Source organism: Nomascus leucogenys, chromosome 13, assembly GCF_006542625.1.
Source record: "Nomascus leucogenys isolate Asia chromosome 13, Asia_NLE_v1, whole genome shotgun sequence".
In the NCBI taxonomy this organism is placed as follows: Eukaryota; Metazoa; Chordata; class Mammalia; order Primates; family Hylobatidae; genus Nomascus; species Nomascus leucogenys.
In genome coordinates, this window is record NC_044393.1 from 2,339,198 (window position 1) to 2,362,642 (window position 23,445).

The 23,445-nt window shown below is 57.6% G+C and overlaps 1 protein-coding gene across 1 annotated transcript in view; it reads right to left on the bottom strand.

Moving 5' to 3' along the window:
* CDH4 (cadherin 4) overlaps window positions 1-23,445 on the bottom strand; it is a 676,470-nt gene that overhangs the window by 56,527 nt on the left and 596,498 nt on the right. The window contains exon 7 of the mRNA XM_030825780.1: window positions 9,199-9,371. Coding sequence (XP_030681640.1) covers window positions 9,199-9,371 — 173 coding nt within the window. The remainder of the gene's footprint in view (window positions 1-9,198; window positions 9,372-23,445) is intronic.

The window sequence follows — 23,445 nt, forward strand, 5'->3', positions numbered from 1 at the left end:
GCCCCCGAGGTGAGGTGCTCAGCCCTTCAGCCTTCAAATGCAGGTCCGGGGGTGCAGAGGGCTCCTTTCTGAGGTTCCCTCGCCTGGGGTGGGGAGGGGCTGAGCATGGAGCCCCTCGCTGGGTGCCCCCAGGTTGTCACCGAGAGATCACCCCTGCTCAGGGGCACGGCCACACGGGGAGTCCCAAGGGGTGGCCATCTTCCCTCCCTCCCTCCTGAACACCCTGCTCACCCCTTTAAACTCGTGGACCGCCCACTGCCACTGTCTCTCCCTCACCACTCCTGGCTCCGCAGACTCTGCCTCCTCCAGGATGAGGGGCTGAAACCCGGGGACCCGGCCCCTTAGCTGTCCGGGTTGCTGCGTTGAAGGAAGCGTGTCTCATTCAACCTTCTGCTCAGCTGCCTTTGCACAGCCAGGACAGTGATATGCAGCTGCCTCAGCTCTTGTGGGTTTTATGACCCCTTGGAGCCTCCGGTGTCCCTAGCTCTGGCCACATTCACTGGTGGCCCAGAGCCTCTGCACTGTGCCCCACGAGCCCAACTCCAGCAGACCCTCCCCTCTCACTCTATAGCCAGGTTTGCTTTCTGCTGCGCTGAGCTGGATCAAACCCAGAGAAAACACCAGCATTTCCCAGTTCCAGGCAGCGAGTCCCAGTTCCAGGCAGCGATTCCCTCCTTGGCCTGCTGTTGGGGGCAGGGGAGGCCAAAGGTCTCTGCTTCCTAAATCCACAAAACCCACCACATGGGGGTGGGGGTGGGGATGCTGGGACCCTCTCGTTTCCCCGTCTCTCTCTCTCTGTCTCTCTGTCTCTCGCATTCTCTGCTGGGCACAGAGGGAAGAGGAGCTGCCAGGAATGACTGCTGGTGATTCGAAGAGTCTAGATGTCTGGGAGGAACAAGATGGGGGCAGGCAGGGGAGGTCCCCTCAGTCCAGCAGGCGCTGGGGGCTCCTCCCTGGGGCCTCTCCTGGCCCCCCACCCCTGGGTCACAGAGGACAACACTTCCCTCTCCAGGGGCCGGGCAGTCACACCCGACTGTGGAAGGCCACGTGCCTGAGCTCTCCAGGGGCCTGGGGTTTCTGAGCCATGGATTCCAGTGGCTCTTGGAGCCCTTGCCCTCCTGTGGCTGATGCTCTGGGGAAGCTTTTCCCAAACTGGGCACTGTCAGCCCTGGGGCTGGGTCGTTCTTTGCTGTGGGGTGTCCTGGGCACTGAGGGGTGCTGAGCATTCCTGGCCTCCACCCATGCAATGCTCGTGGCGCCCCCCACCGAGCTGTGACAACCACAGATGCCACCGCTTGCCCAGTGTCCCAAGACAGACGTCGCCCTAGGTTGGAAGCATGGCTCTAGGGGAGGAGACCGACAGCGAATAGCAAAGAGTATCATATCAGCTGGGGACAGAGGCCGCGTAGAAAAACACAGCAGGAGAGAGGGACAGGGCACTCAATGCGCTACATGAAACCGGGCGGCAGGCAGGGCTGTCTGCCAAGCAGACATGGTGGCTATTGAGGCGTGGCGCTCTCAGGAGGAATGCTGTAGGCCGGGGGAACAGCCAGCGAGAAAGCCCTGGGGCAGGCGGGGCGGGCTTGGGGTGCCAGGGGAATGGGGCTGGGTTTGTTTCTCATTCTGGGTGAGACAGGAAACATGGTAGGGTTTGAGAAGACAAGAGTTCAGACTGGAGTTTGAACAGGATCGCTGGGCTTCTGGGTGTGGACAGAGCAGGGGGTGTGCAGAGGCTGGAGACAGCGGAGCAGGTGCCCCATGGTCTGAGTGGCTTCTGTCGGGTGTGGGGGAGACGGTGGACATAAAAGAGAAGGAAAGGCACCTGCAGGGCGGGCCAGGTGACTTCTCGGACAGATAGGAAGGGGCAGGGGGCTGGGGCGGCCCACGCCACCTGGGGTGCCGGGAAACACTCGGGAATATCCAGCCCTTCCGCGGACACACTCCCTCTCCCATTCTCCTGAGACACACGGGCCTTTTTGTCTTTCAATTTCTCACTTTTGTTAGACCTAGAGGAAGTATTTCTCCACGGCAGGGAAAACAGCTGCACACAGTGACTCAGGGAGCACCCTGGGCCTGGTGTCGGAGCACCGGGAGGGAGGGGGCTGCACCCTCCGGCCCAGGGCACACAATGACTCAGGGAGCACCTTGGGCCTGTCGTGGGAGCACCAGGAGGGAGGGGCTGCATCCCCCGGGCCAGGGGCTTCAGAGCCCTGGGTGGTCACTCCCTTAGCCCAGGCCTCCTGGCGCCTTGCAGGAAAGCAGGCCCCATGACCAGAGGATCTGAATCTTGAGAGAATCCAGAAGGCAGGATTTGAATAGAAATCTCCTGCTTTGACGTTGGCCGAGTTAAAACAAGATTAATACAAACTGCACCTCTGTGGTGGGACCTGTCTCTGGGTTTGAGACCCTGGATCTGACCGACAAAGGGGCCGTGCCGCCGAGGGTGCAGAGGAAATCCCCGCTCCTTCCTCCTAAGTAACCTTTCACGTCACGGTGCCGTCCTAGAGCGTGGCACCGCCCATGTGCAGACGGTCAACCACGCTGTGTACCAATAAAGCCTCAGCACAAAGCCAGACGCAGGCTTCTCGGCAAAAGGGACTGAGTCGGGCCGCTTCCTGTCAGGGTCTGGTCAAATGAGGTGGCTTAAAAACAGCAGTCCAGAAGGCCAGAGGTTCGAGGTGGAGGGGTGGGCAGCGTCCGGCTCCATCCAGGGGCTTGAGGGAGGACTCGTCCTGCCTCTTCCACCTCCTGGCGGCTCCAGGTGCCCTTGGCTTGTAGCCTTATTGTCTGGTCTCTGCCTCGGTCTCCATGCAGCCTTCTCCCCTGTGTCTCCCTCTGCCTCTATAAGGATTTAGGGTCCACCCCAATGCAGACGATTTTATCTCCAGATCTTTACACCAGCAAAGGCCGCTTTTCCAGACAAGGTCACATTGCCAGGGGTCAGGGTGTGGACGTAGCTTTTCTGGGGACCACGATTAAACCTACTCCAGATGCTGATTGGGCCAGGTCTGTGGCTGGGCCAGTGGCCCCCAGGGGACCTGGACTTCCGGCTGTGACGGGTTCTCACTCCTCCCCACCTGCAGCCCCCCACGTGCCGCCCCCTCCTCTTCCTGCCCTCTGCCTGGCGCTGGCCCTTCTCAGATGGAGACGCTGGCCCCTGCTCCAGCTACAACCCCAGCCGCCTGGGCCCGGTTCCAAAGGCAGATGAACAGCGGTCGACTAATTGACCACTGGAGGCTCTGAGGCGGGAGTCTTGGCCGCTGCTGCCAGGTAGGGCCGTAATCCTGGCCACTGTTCATGTTGCGGCCGGCTCATGGGAGTGGCTCGCTGGGGAGCTGCACCATGAAATGGTTTCTTTCTTCCGCAGCCACCGCTTCCCTCTCCTGCAGCCCTGCCCCGGACCCACACTTGGCACTTTGGTTACGAAATGCCACGGCTGGAATGGAGCCTCCCCTCAGACTCCATGGCCATCGCCTCCCCTCCCTTCGCGCGCAGGTTCCTGAGGCACGGAGATCACACTGTGTGCACGTGGCCCCACGGTGGGAGAACCGCTCAGGGGCTGCGGGCTCATCCTCCAGTGGTGTCCGTGGATGGAGGAGCTGTCCTGACTCTGCTCTGCTGTGACCCTGTTCAGCGTGGCTGACACTCATGCCCTGTGGCAGCAGGACCCCTACATGCTGGTGGGTGTAAGGGGCACTCAGCTTCCTCACCAGGGAGGGACCTCGGCGGGAAGTAGCCTGAGTTGGTCGGGGGTCACCTGGGCCATCCTGTGGCTCAGCCCCCTCCTCTGCCATCCAGGGTCCCCCATGAAACCAGGTCACCATTAGCACCGCTGTTCCTGCCCTCCTGGGGCCTGGGGGGCCCTCACTCTGTAACTCACTGCCACCTCTTCTCACCTTGCTGGGTGGCCACACCTGCCAGCTCTGGCCTTCAGAAACCTTGAGACAGCAGCGGTGGGCGCCAGCTCATGTGTGGCCCAACCTTCAGAGCACGCACTGCCTGGCGTGCCTGGGAACCTCATCCTGTGTGGGGGCCGTGCCCAAACCGCAACCCTCTCTCTGCATCCGACCCTCACCCCCAAGGCCAGGGGTGGCGGCCTCTGCGTCTTGGGGGTGACCTGCTGGCCTGGGGTCCTCATGGGGCTGCTCAGTGCCCCACACTTGGGGGACGCTATGGGACTCGGGAGCCGAGGCCTCTGTTTTGGAGGGAGGTGGAAGCCCCAAGATGACGGCTCCTTGGCTGGGCCCCCCTTCTCACCGCTGTTCTTCCCTCTCTTCTCTTCTTTTGGGAGGGGGCGGAGGGGAGATCAAGAAGACTTCAGGGGCACAAATCCGGCCCAAGGTGGGTCAGCAGATTTGTCTCAGTTGCTAATATTTTTTTTCTCCGAGACGACATAGCCATATTCAGTGTCTTCAAAACAGGGTTCCGTGACAGTGATTCAAAACCCAGCCAGCAGGAAACGCTGAACCCTGCCTCCCCCAGGCCACTGCCCTCCCCAGGCAGACGCCTCTGGGTGGGGCTTACGAGAGGCTCGCTGCCTGGGAGAAACGCCTTCAGAATGCCACGCCGCTTTCAAACGGAAAGGGGACATTCTGGTCACCGACGAACACTTTCTACTGGAATTTGAATCATGCAAATACATTAACTAAAGTCGATGGTGGTGAGAACGATATCCCGAGTGGTAGAACAAAGCCACGTTATCACACTCCATCCATCGGATGACAGCGCCGGGCAGGCGGAGGGTCTTGAAGACGTTCGGGGATGTGTGGGTTTTGCTTTCCCCAGAATCCTTTCAGACCAGGAGATCACGAATTTGGCCCACCTTGTTTGGGAAGAAATTTCAAGCTGATGAAGGTGACCAGGTGATAGTCCTCTTGTGATAGGACCGGGAGGCCGGATTCAGTTTCTAATAACAAAATCCATGTCCTTGGGAGAAGCCTGGAAGGGATGCTGAGAACAACGCTGGCCCGGTGCTAATTTCACTGCACAACAATCGCAATGGCGCCTGCGCCTGCAGAGCCCACTCTCACCTTCAGGACGGGGCTCGGGCAGCACGTTCACCTCCTCATTAGGCCATAAATATTCTAATTAGGAAACAACGCCAGATGAATAGGATTAGCAAGTGGGGCATCTTCGGCTGGTACACGAGAGACACTTGAACTGCTCAGGTCTTATCGAAACCTCTCCTGACATCTTAATCATGTAGAAACGCTCAATTTACATAGCACTGCCTAATTAGACACGGCGGCAACGATGTTTGTGGATTTTCTTCTTCCTAAAGATGAGTCACTCCGTCAGATGGAGGCTGGTGCTGAGAAGCATCTCTGGTGCTTCCCCCCAGGACTCTGCTTGTTGCACAAGGGCAGGGGAGATGAATCTTTTTAAAGGGGGAGGAAGAGAAAAAGGAACCACTGATGTGTCCTTTTCAGAAGTGGCTGAGCTGTCTGGCCGAGGCAAGGCAAGCTGGGCTGGTGGAGAAATGGTCCCGACGTGTGCTCTTCTGTGATAGGCCAAGCCAGACAGAAATCAGCTTCTTGGGCCCAGCAGGCCTGGGCCCAGGGGGACAGTGGCTCTGCTGGGTGAAGGCCAGGCCCCGGGGGTGCTGAATTGGTGCTCGCTTGGCGTCTACGCTGCTGTCAGTGGCTGCCTGCGTGGGTTTACTAATACCTGGCAACAGTGGTCCTGGAGCCGTTGTCTTAAAACGTGTTGTTGTTTTACTGTTTATTGTTGAAATCCGACAACCTCCTTCCCCTGCTGCAAAAGCGGTTAACTACAAACCATTATTCAGATGGCCCCAGGAGGTGGGCGAAGGAAGAGCAGGGCAGCTCTGAACATTAAGCACAGACCACACTGAAAGCAGAGCCCTGGCGAGCAGCGCACACCCCCGCTGAGTCTTTGGCAGCTTCCAGGACTTCTATTCCCAGGCAAAGGCCAAAAAGTGGGAGAGACTGTGTGCAAGGTGGTAGACAGGACCTGGAATGGCTGAGCGGGCAGAGGGGGGTGGCTAAGGCCAGGGCCCTGCGTCTCCTCCGGCCAAGGGGTCACAAATTCAGAGGTCACCTACGACCTTGAGACCGCCATAAACTGCTGCAGAGACTGGCCCAAGGGGATGACCTCTCCATGTCTGGGGAGGGGAGCCTGCCTCAATGTCCCCACTGGGAGGGGCTGCTGAAGACTTGGGGCCAGGTGGTGGCCCGGGGACATGGCTGCTGCGTGCTGGAGGCAGCTTCTCTAACAGAAGCCCTCCAGCTGGTGCCTTTAGAAGGGGAAACAGACTCGTTTGCACAAGGAAAATAACGTGGAAATGACATGAACACCTTTGGTTCTGCTCACGAGGAGCCCTGAGGGCGCCCAACACTGTCTCTGTACCCAAATGCAGCCAGCTGCAGGCCACGCCTAGGTCTGTTTCAGATTCAAGACCCACAGCCACCTTCCAGCCAGGGGCTGCATCGAACCTGCGGAGGGAGCAGCTCAGGGACCTGGATGTTCCTAGGCTTGGGCTCAGTTTGAAAGGGGCAGGGGGAACAGAAGGGGGGAGGGGTCCTGCTGCCGGGCATGTGCTGCCCATGAAGGTCTTGTTTTGATCGTGGCTGGGAATGAGGATGCCACGGCCACGATGGGGCCTTAGCTTTGCCCCAGCTGCCCCAGGCCTGCAGCTCAGCTCCCAGCCACTCACGTAGGCCAGGGCCTGTTGTCCTCTCTGGGACGACCACGCCCATCTGTGTCCACGCAGGCCTCCCTCTGGGGCCCCCGTGGCTCCTCGTGATGACCCTGTCACAGTCTGCTTGGGGCCAGGCCTCATTTGGGTTACACCCCATCCCCCGCCTGGGGGTCTGAGGAAGGCCAGGGGTCCTCCCAGCCAAAGACGCGTTGTCACACAATGCATCCCAGGGACGTTCCGGGGGTCATGGCTCCAAAGTCCAGCCCCATGACCATCCCCTGAGCCCCTGGACCATGGCTCTGCTGTCCCCCCACGATGCCAGTCCACATGGCGGTCCCAGGTTTCACTGCATCAACCAGCTTGTTTCACACGCACGAGACAGAAACCGGAGACAGAAATGGATCTTCCTGGAATCGAATGTTAGCAGCTGAAGGATCATCAAGGAAAATAACCACACAACCTACGTTCCTGAAGAGCCCTGGAGGAGGAAGACACGGGACCACCCTCTCCAGCACACCACGCCTGAGATGCACCAGACGGGGCCTCCCGTCGGATAGAAGCCGGGCTGTTCACATCCCCAGGCACACACAGCGGAGAACGCCAGCGCCCGCAACACCAGCGTCTCCTCTTGTCCCTCAATCTTCATAAATCTCGTCTGTCAACCACACCTCTAATGGCTTTTAAATGAGCATTTTATTTGGAACATTTTGCAGGCCACGCTGAAGCTGCTGACAGCAGGGGGCGGGGGGTGGGGGCAGGTACTGCTCTGTGTCTGCCGTGGGCCTGGGGGAGCAGGCTGGCCCCGCCTTGCCTCGGTGTCCGGCCTGGGCAGGGGGTCCAGCTGCCAGGTCAGTCTCACTGGGGCCTGGCCAGTGGGTGGGGAGATCTCTGGGTGGCTGGGACTGCTGGCCCTCCCTTGGCCCAGTGGCCATGATCTGTAGGGGCAGGGGGAGCTGAGCCCAGGAGGCTGGGCACCGTCCCTATCATGGGCCTTGACATGCCCACAGGAATGCCCGGCCCAGGGAGGCCAGGGGGTGTCCCTCCTGTGGGGTGCACCAGGCCAGCTGGGGGAACCCCAGGGCATCATGGGCTCCGTGGCGCTCTTGATCCCTCCCAGGGTCAGAGCCTGCACCCATACTGACTGCCGGGGCCTCACAAGATTTTCAGCTATGACGAGGGGTCCACAGATGTTGCCTATATATATTTTCAGCCTGGAAAATATCACATATTCTTTCCTACAATATAAACTACAGAGTCCCCCAGACCTCCCAGCCCTCCACCTGGCAGTGGGAAAGCTTTAGTTGTTTGTCTTTAGTCCCTTTATCTATAGACACTCGTGCTGAAGGAGACCAGATGGTCCTGAAGCCGCAGGGACTCCCTCAACCCCTTCGGAAACCAGAGGGAGGGCGGACCGACACGAAACCAGTGCAGGCCAGAGCAGGTGGCCTATAGTCCCCTTTAGATCCCCAGCTTATCATTACAATATGAAAACCCCGGCCCTAAGGGAAGACTGCTGCCATGTTGCACACGAGATGTATGAAGAGGTGTGTTCATGGACTGCGTCTGCGCATCTGGAACCCTCCGCACGCCTGCATGCCTCCCTTGCAGGCACCCAATCCCGTGAAACTCCCACACCTTCCCCTTCCCAGTTCTCCGCTTGCTCAGTAGAACCAGCTGCCTCTCCAATTTGACGCTGCTCCCTCGCGGCCGATCTAGAGTAGGGAGGGAACGGTTTCCCGGGCCAGCATGCAGCCAGCCATGCCCCTGCACTGGACTGGAGGGCGAGGCCACATTGGACCTCCCTGAGCATCCCCACTGCCCTTTCGGCCCTTGTGCTTTCCGCGTCACAGACCAGGAGCTGATGGCTCGCAGGTAGGGCAGTCTGTGGGTTCTAGGTAACCCCTGCCCCTGCCCCTGCAAGGGGCCATCCCAGAGGTGCCGGCGCTCACGGGCCTGACCCTTCCTCAGCTGTCCTGTCCTCTCCTTGGGCACAGCCGGCAGCCGTGCCATCCCATCTGTACCTCTGGAGCATCACGTGTGCGGGAGTGTGTGGGCAGGGGCTTGCACGTACAAACTCCGGTCAGACCACCTGCTCTGCCAAAAGCTGTGCAAACGTCCCGGAGAGGCGCCAGCCTGTGGAAATGAGCTGCTCACAGGTGTGTGTGTGTGTGTGTGGGGGGGGGGCAAACAGGGGCTGCCCTCTCTCCCCAGGGCAGGCGGGGGACCCCCGGCTACAGAGGAGATGGGGATGGTATCTGCTTCCTCTACATCTGTACGGGCCTCACAACAGCACTCCTGACTCGGTCCTGGGCCCATGGGCATCTCCCCAGCTGAATGACGGGCCCAGGACCAGGAGCAGCTCATCTGCAGAGCCTTGTCTGAGCGGAGCGGGCACCTGTTCATGGCCACTGGAGGGCGGTGAGGCCTCAGCAGATCCTGCAGTCCTGGGGTGAAGGTGCCAGGACTGACCGCAGCTCACTCGGAGCCCCGGGGACCAGGAGCTCACCCACCTGCACGCAGACCCTGCCCCGCCTCACCTCTCGGTCCAGGCCAGCTGCGACTGTGACGATGTCTCCAGTCTCGCTGTTGATGGTGAACATATTCTGGGACGGGCTCTGCGGGGTCTGGGTCACGATCCGGTACCGCACCATCCCGTTGGCCGTGGTGCTGTCGTCAGCATCGTTGGCCGTGACGGTCATCACGTAGGTGCCTGGAACAGAGACAGCAGCTCAGATGGGGATGGCCTGCCACACAGGCTGCCGCCCCCGCACACACCTGGGCAGAGCCCCCCGACCGCAGAGCTCTCCGTGAGTCTGGCGTAGCGGAACCCCCTTCCTCCCGGCCTGTTCAGAGGTAGTGTTGGTGCACCTGCCGCCTCCACCCCACCTTATAGAATCACAGAAGGATTTCTTCTAGAGCTCGAGGGTCCTTAGAGGTCATCTGCTCTGATCTCTTCCTTTTTCAGCTGGGGAAAGACCAGGCCTCAGAGGAGGAAGAACTTCCCTAAGCTTCCAGAGCATGGGACAGCAGACCAGGTCTGGAGCCGGGTGGCCTGAGGCCCCGACAGTGCGTCCAAGGTGCCTCCACTCCTGCAGGGCACCCAGCCTGGCTGGGCTTAAAGGGAGGGACTCAGGTACTGAAGCAGGGCCTGGTATAGGTCTGGACACACAGAAGCTGAATAATAAACACCGCAGAGGACACAGTGGAAAACAAACCTCGAAGGGACCCCTGGGCAGGGAGGCTGTGCCTATGGGACTCCATCAGATGGAGCACATCTGGGGGTGCCCTGGGACTGGGGGCCACTGGCATTTCAGAGGGGCTCGCTGAGCTTCCTGTGCACTCTCTCAGCTTGGTGCCTCAGTTTCCCCATGCACACATTGGGGTTGAGGTCTATAGTGCACACTGGCACATTCCCCACTTTCTGAGAATGGCACTTGGCTTTCCTTTGGCTGTGCAGCCTTTCCTGCCCTGGGGAGGGATTGCATCAGCACACCCCACCCTGTGGCCTCAGGACATCTCCAGGTCTGAGGACCAAGCTCTGCTGGGAGCAGTGGTGGGTGGGGGCTTTAGTCACTGCCTACTGAGCACCAACTCTGTGCTATCACTGTGCCCGGTGGAGGTCCCACTCCCTGAGCTCCTAACTGCTGTCTCCTGATGCTGGCACGGCGGGCTCTCCCACCTGGAAGTCCTGGGGCTGCACTCTGCCCGCCACCTTCCGGTGTTCCTGCCCTGGCTCTGCACACGTGTGTGCTCACCTTGCCCTGGTGGCTGCCTGAGATGCCCCAGAACCCTGGAAGCTCTGGTGCCCAGCCCTGCAGCGTTCACGCACAGAGGAGAGCTGCTGGTGCCCTGCTGGGCCCTGGGGATGGTGCAGCCTCTGCCAGCACAGTGCCTCCCCTGGCTGACGGGGCTGGGGTCAGGCGGGGGGCGGGGGGTGGTCTCAGAGAGACCTGAGGTGCTCATTCTTGTGTGCATGAGATGAAGGACTCTCGCCACACCAGCCTTGGGATCTTGCACAATCTGTTCTGCATCTGGAACGTTCTTCCCTCTCCTCCACCTGGCCAACTCCTCCTCATCCCCAAAGCCCCGTCCTGGCCCTCTGGACTGAGTCATGGGGCCCTGTGCATCCTCATCTCACCTGCATTGAAACAGCTGTGTGTCTGCTTAATGTCTGTGTCCTCTGTGGGATTACAGCCACCACAAGGGCACGGCTGGGTCCATGCTGTCTCTGTGACCTGGCACACAGATGCCCTGCTGGACATTTGCTGGACTGTGCCAGAAGCCCAGGGTGCAGGGTGGCCTCATGCTCAGGAGGCAGGGTCTGCGAGGAGCCCGAAGCTACTACCCGTTTCCAGGACCCTAGAGCAGGCAGGGAGCCTTCCGCCTCCACCCCTCCCCTACCTCGCCCTCCCTCTGCAGCTCTGCAGAGAAGACCCCCACTCTGGCCGTCCCCCCAGGCAGGACAAGCCCAGGTGGGACGCGGAGGAACCTTGGGTGTGTTGGACTAGGAGTTTGCTGCAGCTTTCAGCTTCTACTGAATGCAAAATTCTCAAAGCAGACACGTTTCATGAAAACACAGAAAGGCAAGCGGAGGCAGGAGCACTTTAAAGAGCAAGCTGTATGGCATGTGAATTATAGTTCAATCAAACAGATGTATTTACGCAGTAAGCAAATAGGTGGGAGGGGCCGTGGCCTGGTGACCATCAGCCTCTGGAACTGGGGACCCCACCCCGATGATCCTTGCCCCCATCACGATGTCCCCACCACTTTAGAGCACAACAAGCCTGGTCCCAACCATACTCCCCTGTAAAGAGACATCCCCCTGCCTCTGTGCTGGCTTTCCTCTGCATTTTCCTAAGAGGAAAACCTTGAAGTGCAGCACCCTAGGAGTGAGGGTGAACTGGGGAGAAACAGTCCTAACACACGCACAGAGCTAACTGCAGTAACTTAGGCTGAGGCTCTCTGTGATTGTTAGTGTCCCCTACTTAGCAGCAAAAAGAAATCATTCATGGAGAGGGATGATATCACACACAGCCTCCTTCTTAAAAGAGCACAAAACTTTCAGCGTGGCAGTGAGAAGACTTCAGGCTGACTTCTCGGTAGGAATGATGGAAGCTGGAGAACGGTGGAATACAAGGAACTCACAAGGAACCTGGCATTCATTATTCAGTGAAAAAAACTTTCCAAAATAAAAGTGAAAAATAGACACTAAAGGATAAAACAAAAAAATTACCACCTAGAGACCCACGCTAGAGGAAATACTAAGGGTGTTTTCAGGCAGAAGGAAAATGATTCTAGAGGGCACCTTGGAAATGCAGGAAGATATGAGGACCTCTGTCTCTATCTCTGTCTCTCTCTAGTATGTACACACACACATACACACACACACACAGCTCCTATAAATATACATATACATAATGTTTATATAAAGGATAAATACACTGGTGCATCTAAGGTATATGACTTGTATAAACAAAAATAACTTTGCCTTGTGAGGGTTTTAAAGCTGCTTACCGAAACACCAGAACAAACGCCTGCAGAATTTCATTTGCAAAGTGGATGGTGGGTCTGACCAGGGCAGTGTTACTGATGTTCAGCCACCATCAAGCCAGGCATCCCCGAGCAAGCGAAGCCAACGTCGGCGCATCAAGCACTATTTGAAACCACCCATCTCTACGAAAGGGCAGAGCTGGGAAAGTCATGGGGTTGGTGGTGACTGCATTTGGCTCATCTGGTTCAGAAAGTCAAAGGGAGAAGCCACTCCAGCTTCCCGAAGCACTCACTGTTCCCCTCCACTCGTGGCCCCTGGCATTTTCGTCTGTGAAACCTGTGAGGATCCACATGCCTGTCACAGAAAAGGGCCTGCAGCTGTGATGGTGGGGGTGGCAGGGTGATGGTAGGGACGTGGAGAAGGTGGAGAGAGAGAAGCAAAGCCCTGGCCAGGGAGGGAAGAAGGGACCAGGCACTGTCTGCCGTGCTCACCAAAAGCAGCATGGCTGGCTGGGGTGATGAGAATGACGGTCACTCGGGCTGGATGGGGATGCGGAGCCCTTCTGACTGTCTTGGCCTCTTCCCCACCCTGTGCCCAGCTGGCCCGAGGGCCTTTTGTGCATGGGTTTGTCACGTCTCAGAGAAATCTCACAGACGGCCTGCTGCCCACGTGCAGGAACTCGGGTCAATCACACCTCGGACGGTGGTGGAGCAGGGCTGGGGTCTGCCATCTGGGCTTGGAGCTCTTCTCCACTCAGCCCTACCAGCGGGAGGAGGTGCAGGGACAGCAAGTCAGCCCAGGACTCCCAGCACCCCAGGGTTACTGGTCCGCCGTGAGGCAGAGACCCATGTGCTCCCTTTGAGTGCCTGCCCTGGTCCATCACGTCACTGAGAAATCACATTAGGAGAACGCCTGGGAGCCTCCCGCCACAGAGGTCCCCTCCTCCACCTCCACGGGGCTCAGATAACCTCACGACATCACGGGAACTCCCTGCCCACTGGGGCCAAGCTCTCCCCACTCAGGACGGAATGTGGAGTGGCGTTTCCAGCTGATCTGTCCTGAAGGGCTCCTCGGTCCCCGAAGGCTAGGCAGGAGGTCCTTCCCCACCACTCAAAGCTGCCTCCTCCAAGCAGTCCCTGGGCGGAAGGGGCCCGCTGCTGTGCGATGTCATGTATGGAGGAGGACTAAGCCCCCTCGGAGGCTTGGGGACCTGGGGAAAAGGCGGGCCAGGATGTGGACGTGAGAGGGCCTGGCATTGAGGAGGGGCCAGGTGGGATGTGTGGAATGGGAAGTCAGTGGGAGGCTGGAAACAGACCTTTTGGGACCCTGACTGTGGCCACCTCCTTTTTTGACAGATGGGGAAACTGAATCCCACAGAGGAGGGGAACGTGGCTGGGTCCAGTGAGCTCTGCTAGACGCAGGCTGAAAGCAGCCACACTCTCCTCCAGGGTCCAGCAGACACTTTCTGTAAAGGGCCGGACAGTACGTATGTCAGGCTTTGCGGTCACACATTCTCTGTCCCAACTCCTCAACGCTGCACAGAAGCAGCCTGAGAGGATGCGTCCAGCAACGGGCATGGCTGTGTTCCCATCAAACCATTCACAGAAGCAGGTGCTGAGCTGTGTTTGGCTGGTGGTTTGCTGACCCCTGCTGTATGCTCTTTTTTTGGATTTCAGGGACAACATTGGTTTTTAAAAATACAGGAGAATCAATATAGGGTTGCCAACTTCTAGTTCTACCAGAGAAGACTTTAAAGTGCACATCTAGCTCAAATGTTTCATGAAAGGAAAATAATATTTTACCACCAAAATCATAGGAAAGACTTAGTCTCAGAATAAAGGCCAGTCCTTCATTCAATAAGTTGAGCTCCTTGAAGGCACTTGCCACGTTTGTCATGTCTAGAGGCTTTGTGTGTCCACCACAGCCTGTGAGCTGTAGGTGCCACGGCTGGAGGCTTGGCTCAGTGGGAGCCAGGTGTGCCCGGCCAGGATGGGGCTTCCCCACATGTGCTCAGAGCTCCCCGTCTCCTGCCCTCTCCACTGGAATACATGGTGGGAAACCAGGTGACAAGAGGAGAGGCGGCTCCAGCACAGGAGGAAAGCACCCGGCCAGCCAGGGAGGAGGACACCTGCCCAGAGTGGAGGGACACCTGGTCAGTGTGGGGGGACACCCGCCCAGCATGGAGGACACCCGGCCAGTGTGGGGAGACACCTGCCCAGAGTGGAGGGACACCCGGCCAGTGTGGGGGGGACACCCGCCCAGCATGGAGGACACTGCTTAGCATGGAGGGACACTCAGCCAGCGTGGAGGGGACACCTGCCCAGCATGGAGGACACCCGGCCAGTGTGGGGGGACGCCTGCCCAGAGTGGAGGGACACCCGGCCAGTGTGGGGGGGACACCCGCCCAGCATGGAGGACACCCGGCCAGTCTGGGGGGACACCTGCCCAGAGTGGAGGGACACCCGGCCAGTGTGGGGGGACACCTGCCCATAGTGGAGGGACACCTGGCCAGTGTGGGGGGACACCCGCCCAGCATGGAGGACACCCGGCCAGTGTGGGGGGACACCTGCCCAGAGTGGAGGGACACCCGGCCAGTGTGGGGGGACACCCACCCAGCATGGAGGACACCGCTTAGCATGGAGGGACACTCAGCCAGCGTGGAGGGGACACCTGCCCAGCATGGAGGTATAACCGCCTGGTTTGCCTTAAGGCTGATGACAGTGGGGTTTATGGCCTGTTGTGGGTTCGGGAGTCGAGATGCTGGCCCTTCCCCCCATTGTCTATGACCCTGAATACTATGGAGCTGTCTGGGTCCCCACCTCCCAAGCTGTCTGTGCCTCTCACCCCTTGTCGGCCCCTGCCCCATTAGAAGCTGGGCCTCTGCGGCAGGAACCAGTCTGGCTGCCTCCCCTCTGACTCCTCAGAGGTCCTGCTCAGGCCGACAGCTGTAGAGGGTTCCCTTGGACTGAAATCCCTCCCACCTACAGCATTCCCGCGTCTCTGTACCAGGGAACACAGATGGCCCCAGGATGCCCGCCCTGGGAAGGGGTCCTGGTGTGGACGAACCCCCTCTGCACCCCCACCATATGATGAGCTGGCGGCCCTGGCCCAGAACCCAGAGTCCTCCAGCGTGGAAACTCCATGTGTCTGACTTGAGGGGCTGATCTATTCTTCGGTTTATGCTCATTAACCAAGCACTAATCGGATATTGATCAGGGGTCCAAGTCTCTGCCTGCTTTTTGGTTACAAATAATTGCACCCCTTACATCTGATGCAAGCAACAATATCCCCATTTCCATTTGGTGGAGTTTTTGCAAAAATAGAATGTCTTCCTCACAGAGAAGAGCCTGGACGTTCTGAGATGGCCAGAGTCATCGGAACTCAGCTCACCTTGGCAGGTGCATCACGCCTTGTGAGCCGCCTTAGTTTAAGCACCCCTCCCCCATGGAAAGGACTGCTCATTAGAAGCTTGTAGTGGCTTTCATCACATTAGCTCTTCATTAACTCAAGACAGTAATGGCTTTAAACCAATGCCATTGTGCCCTCCTCTGCTCGCCTCCTGCCTCAGGAGGCAAATCCTGCACTTAGAGCTGTTGGCCACCGCCAGGGCACAGGAGGAGGGGCCTGGGGTGAGGAGGAAAATGTGATGAGCACCCAGGAATCCCCCACTTTACTTGGGCTCAATTTTATCATAAGCTGTCTCTTTCTTTCTTTCTTTCTTTTTTTTTTTGATGGAGTCTTGCTCTGTCGCCCAGGCAGGAGGGTAGTGGCATGATCTTTGTTCACTGCAGCCTTCACCTCCTGGGTTCAACTGATTCCCCTGCCTCAGCCTCCCAAGTAGCTGAGATCACAGGCATGAACCAACATGCTGACTAATTTTTGTATTTTTAGTAGAGATGGGGTTTTTCCATGTTGGTCAGGCTGGTCTTGAACTCCTGAGCTTAGGTGATTCACCTGCCTCGGCCTCCCAATGTGCTGGGATTACAGGTGTGAGCCACTGCACCCAGCCTATCATAAGCTCTTTGAGGGGAGGTCCCCTGCTTCTGACAGTGCCTGCACTGGCAAAGCCAAGGTGTCAGTGTTTCAGGAAGGGAGAGCAGGGCTTCACAATCCCGGACTCAGAGTCAAATGTGCATGAGCCCAGAGCGAGTGTTCTGGAAACAGGTGTGTGTGCGTGGGCACCTGGAAGGCAGCCTCTACCCGTCTCTCTCCTGCTGGTTCCTCCCTGGATGCTCCCTGAGGATGGATGCTGCTCTTAAGAACCCACCCCAGCCATCTGCATCGTCTCACTCCCGGGAAAGGGCGATGGCAGGGCCCCTCTTTGGGAGGTGGCTCAGAATCCCACTCTCTGGCAACAAGTACTGCTCACTGCTTTCCGGCCAACTACAAAAACATGGTCCATCTAAGCATCTACCTTTTTTTCTTTTTGCTATGCTCAGGAATCTGCTTTTTAAGGCCAAATGATATACTTTTGAGAATTCTTTTCTGGATGCAGAAATAAAACACACTCATGGTAACTAGCACACGCTCACCGGGAAACATCCAAAGGCACAATGAGAAGGCACTGACCGTCTCACACCCAACACACCTGCTGGAACACTGGGGTGCAGCCCTCTTGTCAAAGGGGCTGGATCCTACATCTTTAACACAGATGGGCTTTCTGCTGCTTCTCCTTCTTTTTAAAACCAACTTTATTATTGATCAAAGAAATGAAAGGAAGACATTTTCCACATGTCAAATGTACAAAAGCTACTTTAAAATAATGATGGTACCTAATTGTGATGGCACAGAGGGCAGCTGGCACCTTCCATGGCCTCCGGGGGGAGGGGGTGGCCTCAGCTTCTCGGAGGCGGTTTGGCTGTGCATACACAAAACCCTTCAAAATGTGCCCACTCAGCAAATCCACTGCTAGGAGTTTATCCTAAGGAAAAAATTGCAGGCATGGAAAACCCTGGCTGCCCAAGCTGACGTCATTTCTGAGAGCAGAGTGGGGCCTGGAACAAATATTCACTGAACATCCACTCTGTGCCAAGCATTGAGACCTACGTTGTGTATACCCCAGGGGCTGAAGCTCATAAACAAAATCCCCCATGCCAGGGGGTGGCATGGCCACTACAGAACAACTGATGGTCCTCTGGGTAGGAAACTTCTGTCCCCTGATGACCTCAGTGCCAGGACGCTGGTGGTGACAGGGTACCATATGATCCCAGGTGCTACTAACATGTTCAATATAAACACGAGCAATGACCAGACCAAATATAAAAATAGAATTCTGACCACACCTGCAGTAAGCAGCCAGGGAACTAACCCATTACATACACTAACCAGCCAGGAAGCCAGCTATCACATAACCACCAGAAACTAACCCATTACATACACAAACCAGCCAGGAAGCCAGCTATCATCTACATTAACCAGCCAGGAAACTAACCCATTATATACACAAACCAGCCAGGAAGACAGCTATCATCTACACTAACTAGCCCAGGAAACTAACCCATTACATACACAAACCAGCCAGGAAGCCAGCTATCATCTACACTAACCAGCCAGGAAACTAACCCATTATATACACAAACCAGCCAGGAAGCCGGCTATCATCTACATTAACCAGCCAGGAAACTAACCCATTACATACACAAACCACCAGGAAGCTAGCTATCATCTACATTAACCAGCCAGGAAACTAACCCATTATATACACAAACCAGCCAGGAAGACAGCTATCATCTCATTAACCAGCCAGGAAACTAACCCATTACAAACACAAACCAGCCAGGAAGACAGCTATCATCTACACTAACCAGCCAGGAAGCCAACCATTATCTATACTAACCATTCAGGAAGCCAGCCCATTATCTACACTAACCAGCCAGGAAGTCAGTCATCACCTACACAAACCATTCCAGAAAGTCAGTCCATCATCTACACTAACCTTCCCCAGAAGCCAGCTCATCACCTACACTAACCAGCCAGGAAGTCAGTCCATCACCTACATTAACTAGCCAGGAAGTCAGCTCACTGCCTTCCGCCAGATGCAGCAAGGGATGCAGGGTGGTTGGAGGGGTACCTGGCAGAGCTGTTGGGGGGCAGGGGCAGGGGTGGGAGCATAGGGAGAGGCCAGGCAGGGGTCAGGGCATGAGGTCTGGGCGCACACAGATTGAAGGTCACGAGGCTGCCTCAAATCCACTCAGGGGTGGATTTAGGCAGAAAATCCCCCAGGTGTGGCATAAGGCCCTGGAGGCTCTGCTGCACAGCGCACCGGAGAGAAAGCCAGGGCCCGGGTGGGTGACAGGGCAGGAGAGCAACTCCGTGCAGCCCCAGAGAGGACCACGGCCAGGGGTCATGGGCAACAGTACAACTGCTGCACTTGGCCTTGCCCTGGGAGGCCCCGGCGAACTCACCAGGGCTGGTTTGTCAGTGAATTCAGGAGGGAATGATGGGTGGAGATAATCGGGTTTGTCTCATAAGGGTCTGCCCAGGAAGCTGGGGCCACCTCCCCCTCAGTCCTCTCATGGGCGCCGTCTGCGCTGGCAAGGGCTTGGCTCTGGGAGTTGAGTGAGTGTGTCCTGGAGAGGGAACTGCGGTGCCTCTGATCTCACTGGATCCATGGGCCCCTGTGTCTGGAGTCCCTGAGCCACAGTGGCCGCTCCAGGATCCTGGGATCAGCAGATGTGGTCTCCGTGGCTTGGGTCACACAGCCCTCCCCAGCAATGCGTTTTCTCGCGTTTCTGGGGGCATGTGCTGCGTTCCCCACAGTCTCCAAGTGGCAGGATGTTCGATGGACGGGGTTTCTGGCTGCACGGGGAGGAAAGTGGGTGAAACCAGGGGGGTCCCCAGGCTTCCCCCCAAAGGGGACTGCACTGGTGTCCTGGGCTGCTGTGCCAAAGCACCGTAGATGGGCAGCTTGAAGCAACAGAACTGGCCCTGTCAGTTCCAGAGGCCAGGAGGCAGCACCAGCACACAGGGCTCAGCATCAGCAGCCCTGTCCCGGCCCTTCCAGCTCCTGGGGTGGGGGCGCCGTCCAACTTGGGTGCTCTGGGGCTTGTGGCCACGTCACTCCAGCCTCTGCCTCCACCGTCTTGGGCCCTGCCCTGTGTCTTGTCCTCTTGTTAGAAGGAAACAGTCATTGGATTCAGGGCCCACCCTACTGGCCTCATCTTGACAAAATGTCTGCAAAGAACTATTTTTGCATAAGGTCACATTCTGAAGTTCTGGGTGGACGTGAACTGGGGGGGCTCCAGTCCACCCGCCCAGGGGCTAAGCTGAAGCTGAGGCAGGCGGTGCCCGGAAACCCATGCTGGCAAGGCTGGGAGGAGATGGGGGCCTCTTCCCCCCGCAGGAGTCTCCGCGGCCCTGGGTGACTTCGGAGGCCAGGTGGGGCTCGGCACTAGGGCAGCCGTCCCAGCCTCAGGGCTCTGCACCCTCGCTTCACCTTGGGGAGCCTCGGCTCCTCCTCTGCACCTACAGCTGCCCTGTCCCTCTGGCCTGCTTCCTGTGCTGTGAGCAGGGCTGGCTCTGGTGTCTGGGAAGAGGGAGCCTGGATCCCTGTGTCCCCACTGACCCTCTCGCTTCTCCAGTGATGCAGGATCTGGGCCACGCTCGAGTGTGAGTCCTGCAGGGCTCCATTCCACAGAGGCTGTAAATCTGCTGAACCTGGGCTCCCCGCAGGAAAGACGCGGCCAGCAGTCCCTCACCTGTGCCCTCTGCCGAGGAATGGTCACCCAGTGGCATCTGTGCTAACCTGGGGTGCCCAGGTGAGTTCTCCTGCCCCGTGGGCTTTGAGAACAAGAAGGAAACCATCTTTCTAGGGCTTTCTCTGGAGGCCTCTTTCCACCTCCTTCTCCCCCAGCAGACAGACCCGAATATTTCCCCATCAACGAAGCAGCGAGTCAGAACAGCATCCCCCGCCCCGGCTGCAGGTGAGGAGCAGCCTCGTCTTTCACGTGGGAGATGCCGGACACCTCCTTATGAATCGTGCTAACAGGGAAAGGGGGAGACAGCGGTGGCTGCCAGGCTCGGCTCTTTCTCGGAATTCATGTACCAACGCTGCCATGCGCCTTAAAGGATTAATTTCACAAGCCTTCAATTGCAGTTTAATTTGAAAACTAATTCAGCCCCATAATTGGCTTTCTGCTCAAATCACTGAGGCTAGAGATTTAAATTCTTAATATTCAGACGACTTTCAAGTATCTAGTGCCATCTGTGCATTAACCTCAGGGGTACTTCCGCCGGCAAAGAAATAAAATAAATAAATAAACGGGGCCCACTAATAGAATAATCTATTTAAGCGAAAACTCGGTGCTGTATAGATGAAGGTCTCTTTGACTTCATTTGCAGCACGTAGATTTCCCTGCTTTTTAATATTTTAAAATGACATTAATTTCAAAACTTATAGGCCCCACACAGTTACGAGGGGTTAGAGGAAGTAGCGCATACCGATTAGAGTCCTTTTCGGTTAAAAAATCATCAATACGGAGGTGTCTTTCCCTGGGCAGTTGGAGAAATGCTGAGAGCCTGGGTGAGTTCCCGAGCCCTGAGAGCTTGTTCTCTGATGCTGCGGGGGACAGCGGTGGAAAACGGTCACTGGGCAGTGACGGGGAGCGAGGGGTCCAGGGGACCAGGCAGGACAGATGGCAGGCTGGCTGTCCACTGCCCTCCTGCCCTGGGCGAGACACCTGGCCTCACTGTGGGCCTGGCAGACATCTGCCTCCCTCTGCGCCTGTGTGGACCCCACCTGTCCATCAAGCACCACCCCCCACCAAGGAGGTCCTCATGGACTCCTGCCCGTCTTGCAGAATGAGTCCACCTTGGGAGCACCAGAGGCTAGCACTGGGACATGTCTGAGCTGTCATCGAGGCTTGCGAGCTGCCCCTGGGGTCAGGCTGAGGCTGGGCTCTCCCTGCAGCCTCCACACAAGGGTGAAGGAGGAGATGGGGTCTCTGTGCTCAGAACTGGAACCCGGTGGTGGAGACCAACAGCCACCTGAGTGACTCTCTGGGTGTCAAGGGAATCGCCCAGGGCGTGGAGGGGGCTGCCTGGGGGAGAGGCCAGGGCAAGACGTCTGTGCAGAAGTGGCTGTGAGCTGCAGGAGGAAAGGAGCTGGCACAGAGGGTGGGGGACAGCGCCGCGGGCTGAGGGCACAGCCTTTGCCAGGGCCTGGGGGCAGGGAAAGGCGCTTCCCGTTCACAGTGGCCTGGGATGTTTGCTTCCCTGCCTTTCTCCAGGTGTGAAGCCTGCACCTTGAGGAGCGGATGTGTCTCTGGGTTTCTCAACTGGACAGTGGGCTTCTGGAGGGTGGGGTTCATGCGTTCCCACCTGGTGCCCTCCGCAGCACCCAGCTAAGATGCCCATCTTACCCACAGGACAACACAGCCACCTGGGACTTCCTCCTACAGGAAACTGCCCATGCTAAACACCGCCCCCTCCTCCCTCCTGCCTGATGGTGTACGTGATGCTTGAGGGCGCCGCAGCCACCTCGTGACCACGTGGTGAGAACTGAGAAGGGGGGTCCTCAGCCCGACACCTTGAGCTCTCACCCCAGCCTCCACTGGTTCAAGCTGCTGTGGTTGGGTTTTCTGTGACTTTCAGCCAAAGGCATTCCTGACACACAGGTGGGGAAGGGGAGGCGGTTTGCAGAGTGGTTAGCAGGGGCGTTCAGGAGCCAGTCCGTTGGCCTCTAAGTCTTGCCTTTCCCTGCCAGCTGCTGTGGGTCTTTACTGTTACAGAACGGTGACTTCACTTCCTCATGTTGTATGCGGGGGAAATAAAACTAGCCGTTTCCTGGGGCTGTTGTGGCATTTAGTGAGCTGATTCGTATGGAGAACTTTGGACGAATGCTGTCGGCACGTTTCTGTGATGACCGCATGATCGCATCTTCAGCGGAAGGCGTGTCCTTCCCACGTGGAACCTCACTAGGCCTCATTGTTGGCCCTGCCCCTGGGTGCAGAGAAGCAGGGATCGTCGGTGGAGACCAGCAGAGCCCACGTTCAGTGCGGTTCTTGGGCCTGAGGCAGGTGCCGGTGCGTGAGCTTCAGGTCAGGGTGGCGGCTGCAGCTATTTTTCATCTGTTGCTTGCTCTTCTCAAAAGGTCCAGTTCAAAGGAACAGAACACACCTTTTTAGACCCAAAGGTACCCTGGGGGGCTGCATGCTGATCTGCAGGCAGACAGCCCCGAGGGTCCCCCAGGCACTTCTCTGCCCTGGGGCGAGGGCGGCTGTTTCTCAGCACAGGCCTCCACGGGTCTCACAGAGTCCTCCTGCAGATATAAATGCCAGGATCCTGCAGGAGGAGCCCTTGGGAAATGCAGCCTGTGGGCCATTACTCTAGAGGGGAGGGGGAAACCAGCTGTGGCTTATAGCCAATGCTGCAGGGGCCTGGATGCCACCTGGACAGACGCCTTCAGTGGTCACTGTCGTTTTCAGTGACACCTCTTCCCCTCCCGAGAACCTGCTGGGGCCGTGCACAGAACCCAGCAACCTTGCCTTGCACTGGGGCCCTTCTGAGGTGTTGTTTCTGCTTGTCAGGGCGTCCTGCACCTCCTCCTCCCTCCCGGACATCTCCTGGAAGGGGGCGGGTCCTTCATAAATCACCTGCACCCAAATCCTCCTGGCAGGCCAGCGTCTGGGAACCAGACCTCAGGCATGGCCACGGTTGGCCCATCCCAGGCCAGAAAACTGCATCGTTCAGACATGGCTGATTTGGAATTTGTGATAATTCACAAATGTGTGTATCCGAGGTGTAGCTCAGCCCTCAGGGAAGACAGGGCTTGCCAGGCAGACCAGCAGGGGGACCGGGCAAGGACCTCGTGGACCTTGGTGCTCCGAGGAATCTGGAACACAGGTGGTTTTCAAAGTTGTCTTGTATTTATTAAGAGAGGTTTGAGTTGACAAAATTACCTTGGTGGAGTCAGGAAAATGAACTGATATTTTGAGCCAGAATGTATTATTAAGTTGCTGTTGATATGAAGGAGTTACAGCTGTGGATAATAAGGACACTGTCGATGACAGCGTCACTGCTGGGAGCAGTGCCTGCCCCTGACCTTCCCTGTCCATGAGGTGGGCACTGTCCTTGTTCTTTTACTGAAGATGTGTGAGGCAGTGGGAAGGAGCTTGCCTGGGGCCACACCAGGGCCACGCTGTGGTCACGCGGCACTGCTGTGGACAGCGTGGCAGAACCCCTGCCTGCCAAGGAGGGGACGGAGTACGGGCAGTGCTGTGTGCACGTTCCCACCCTGGTGGAGGGACACAGGTGAAGGCCAGGGCATGACCACCTCACACTGTCCACAAAGCCA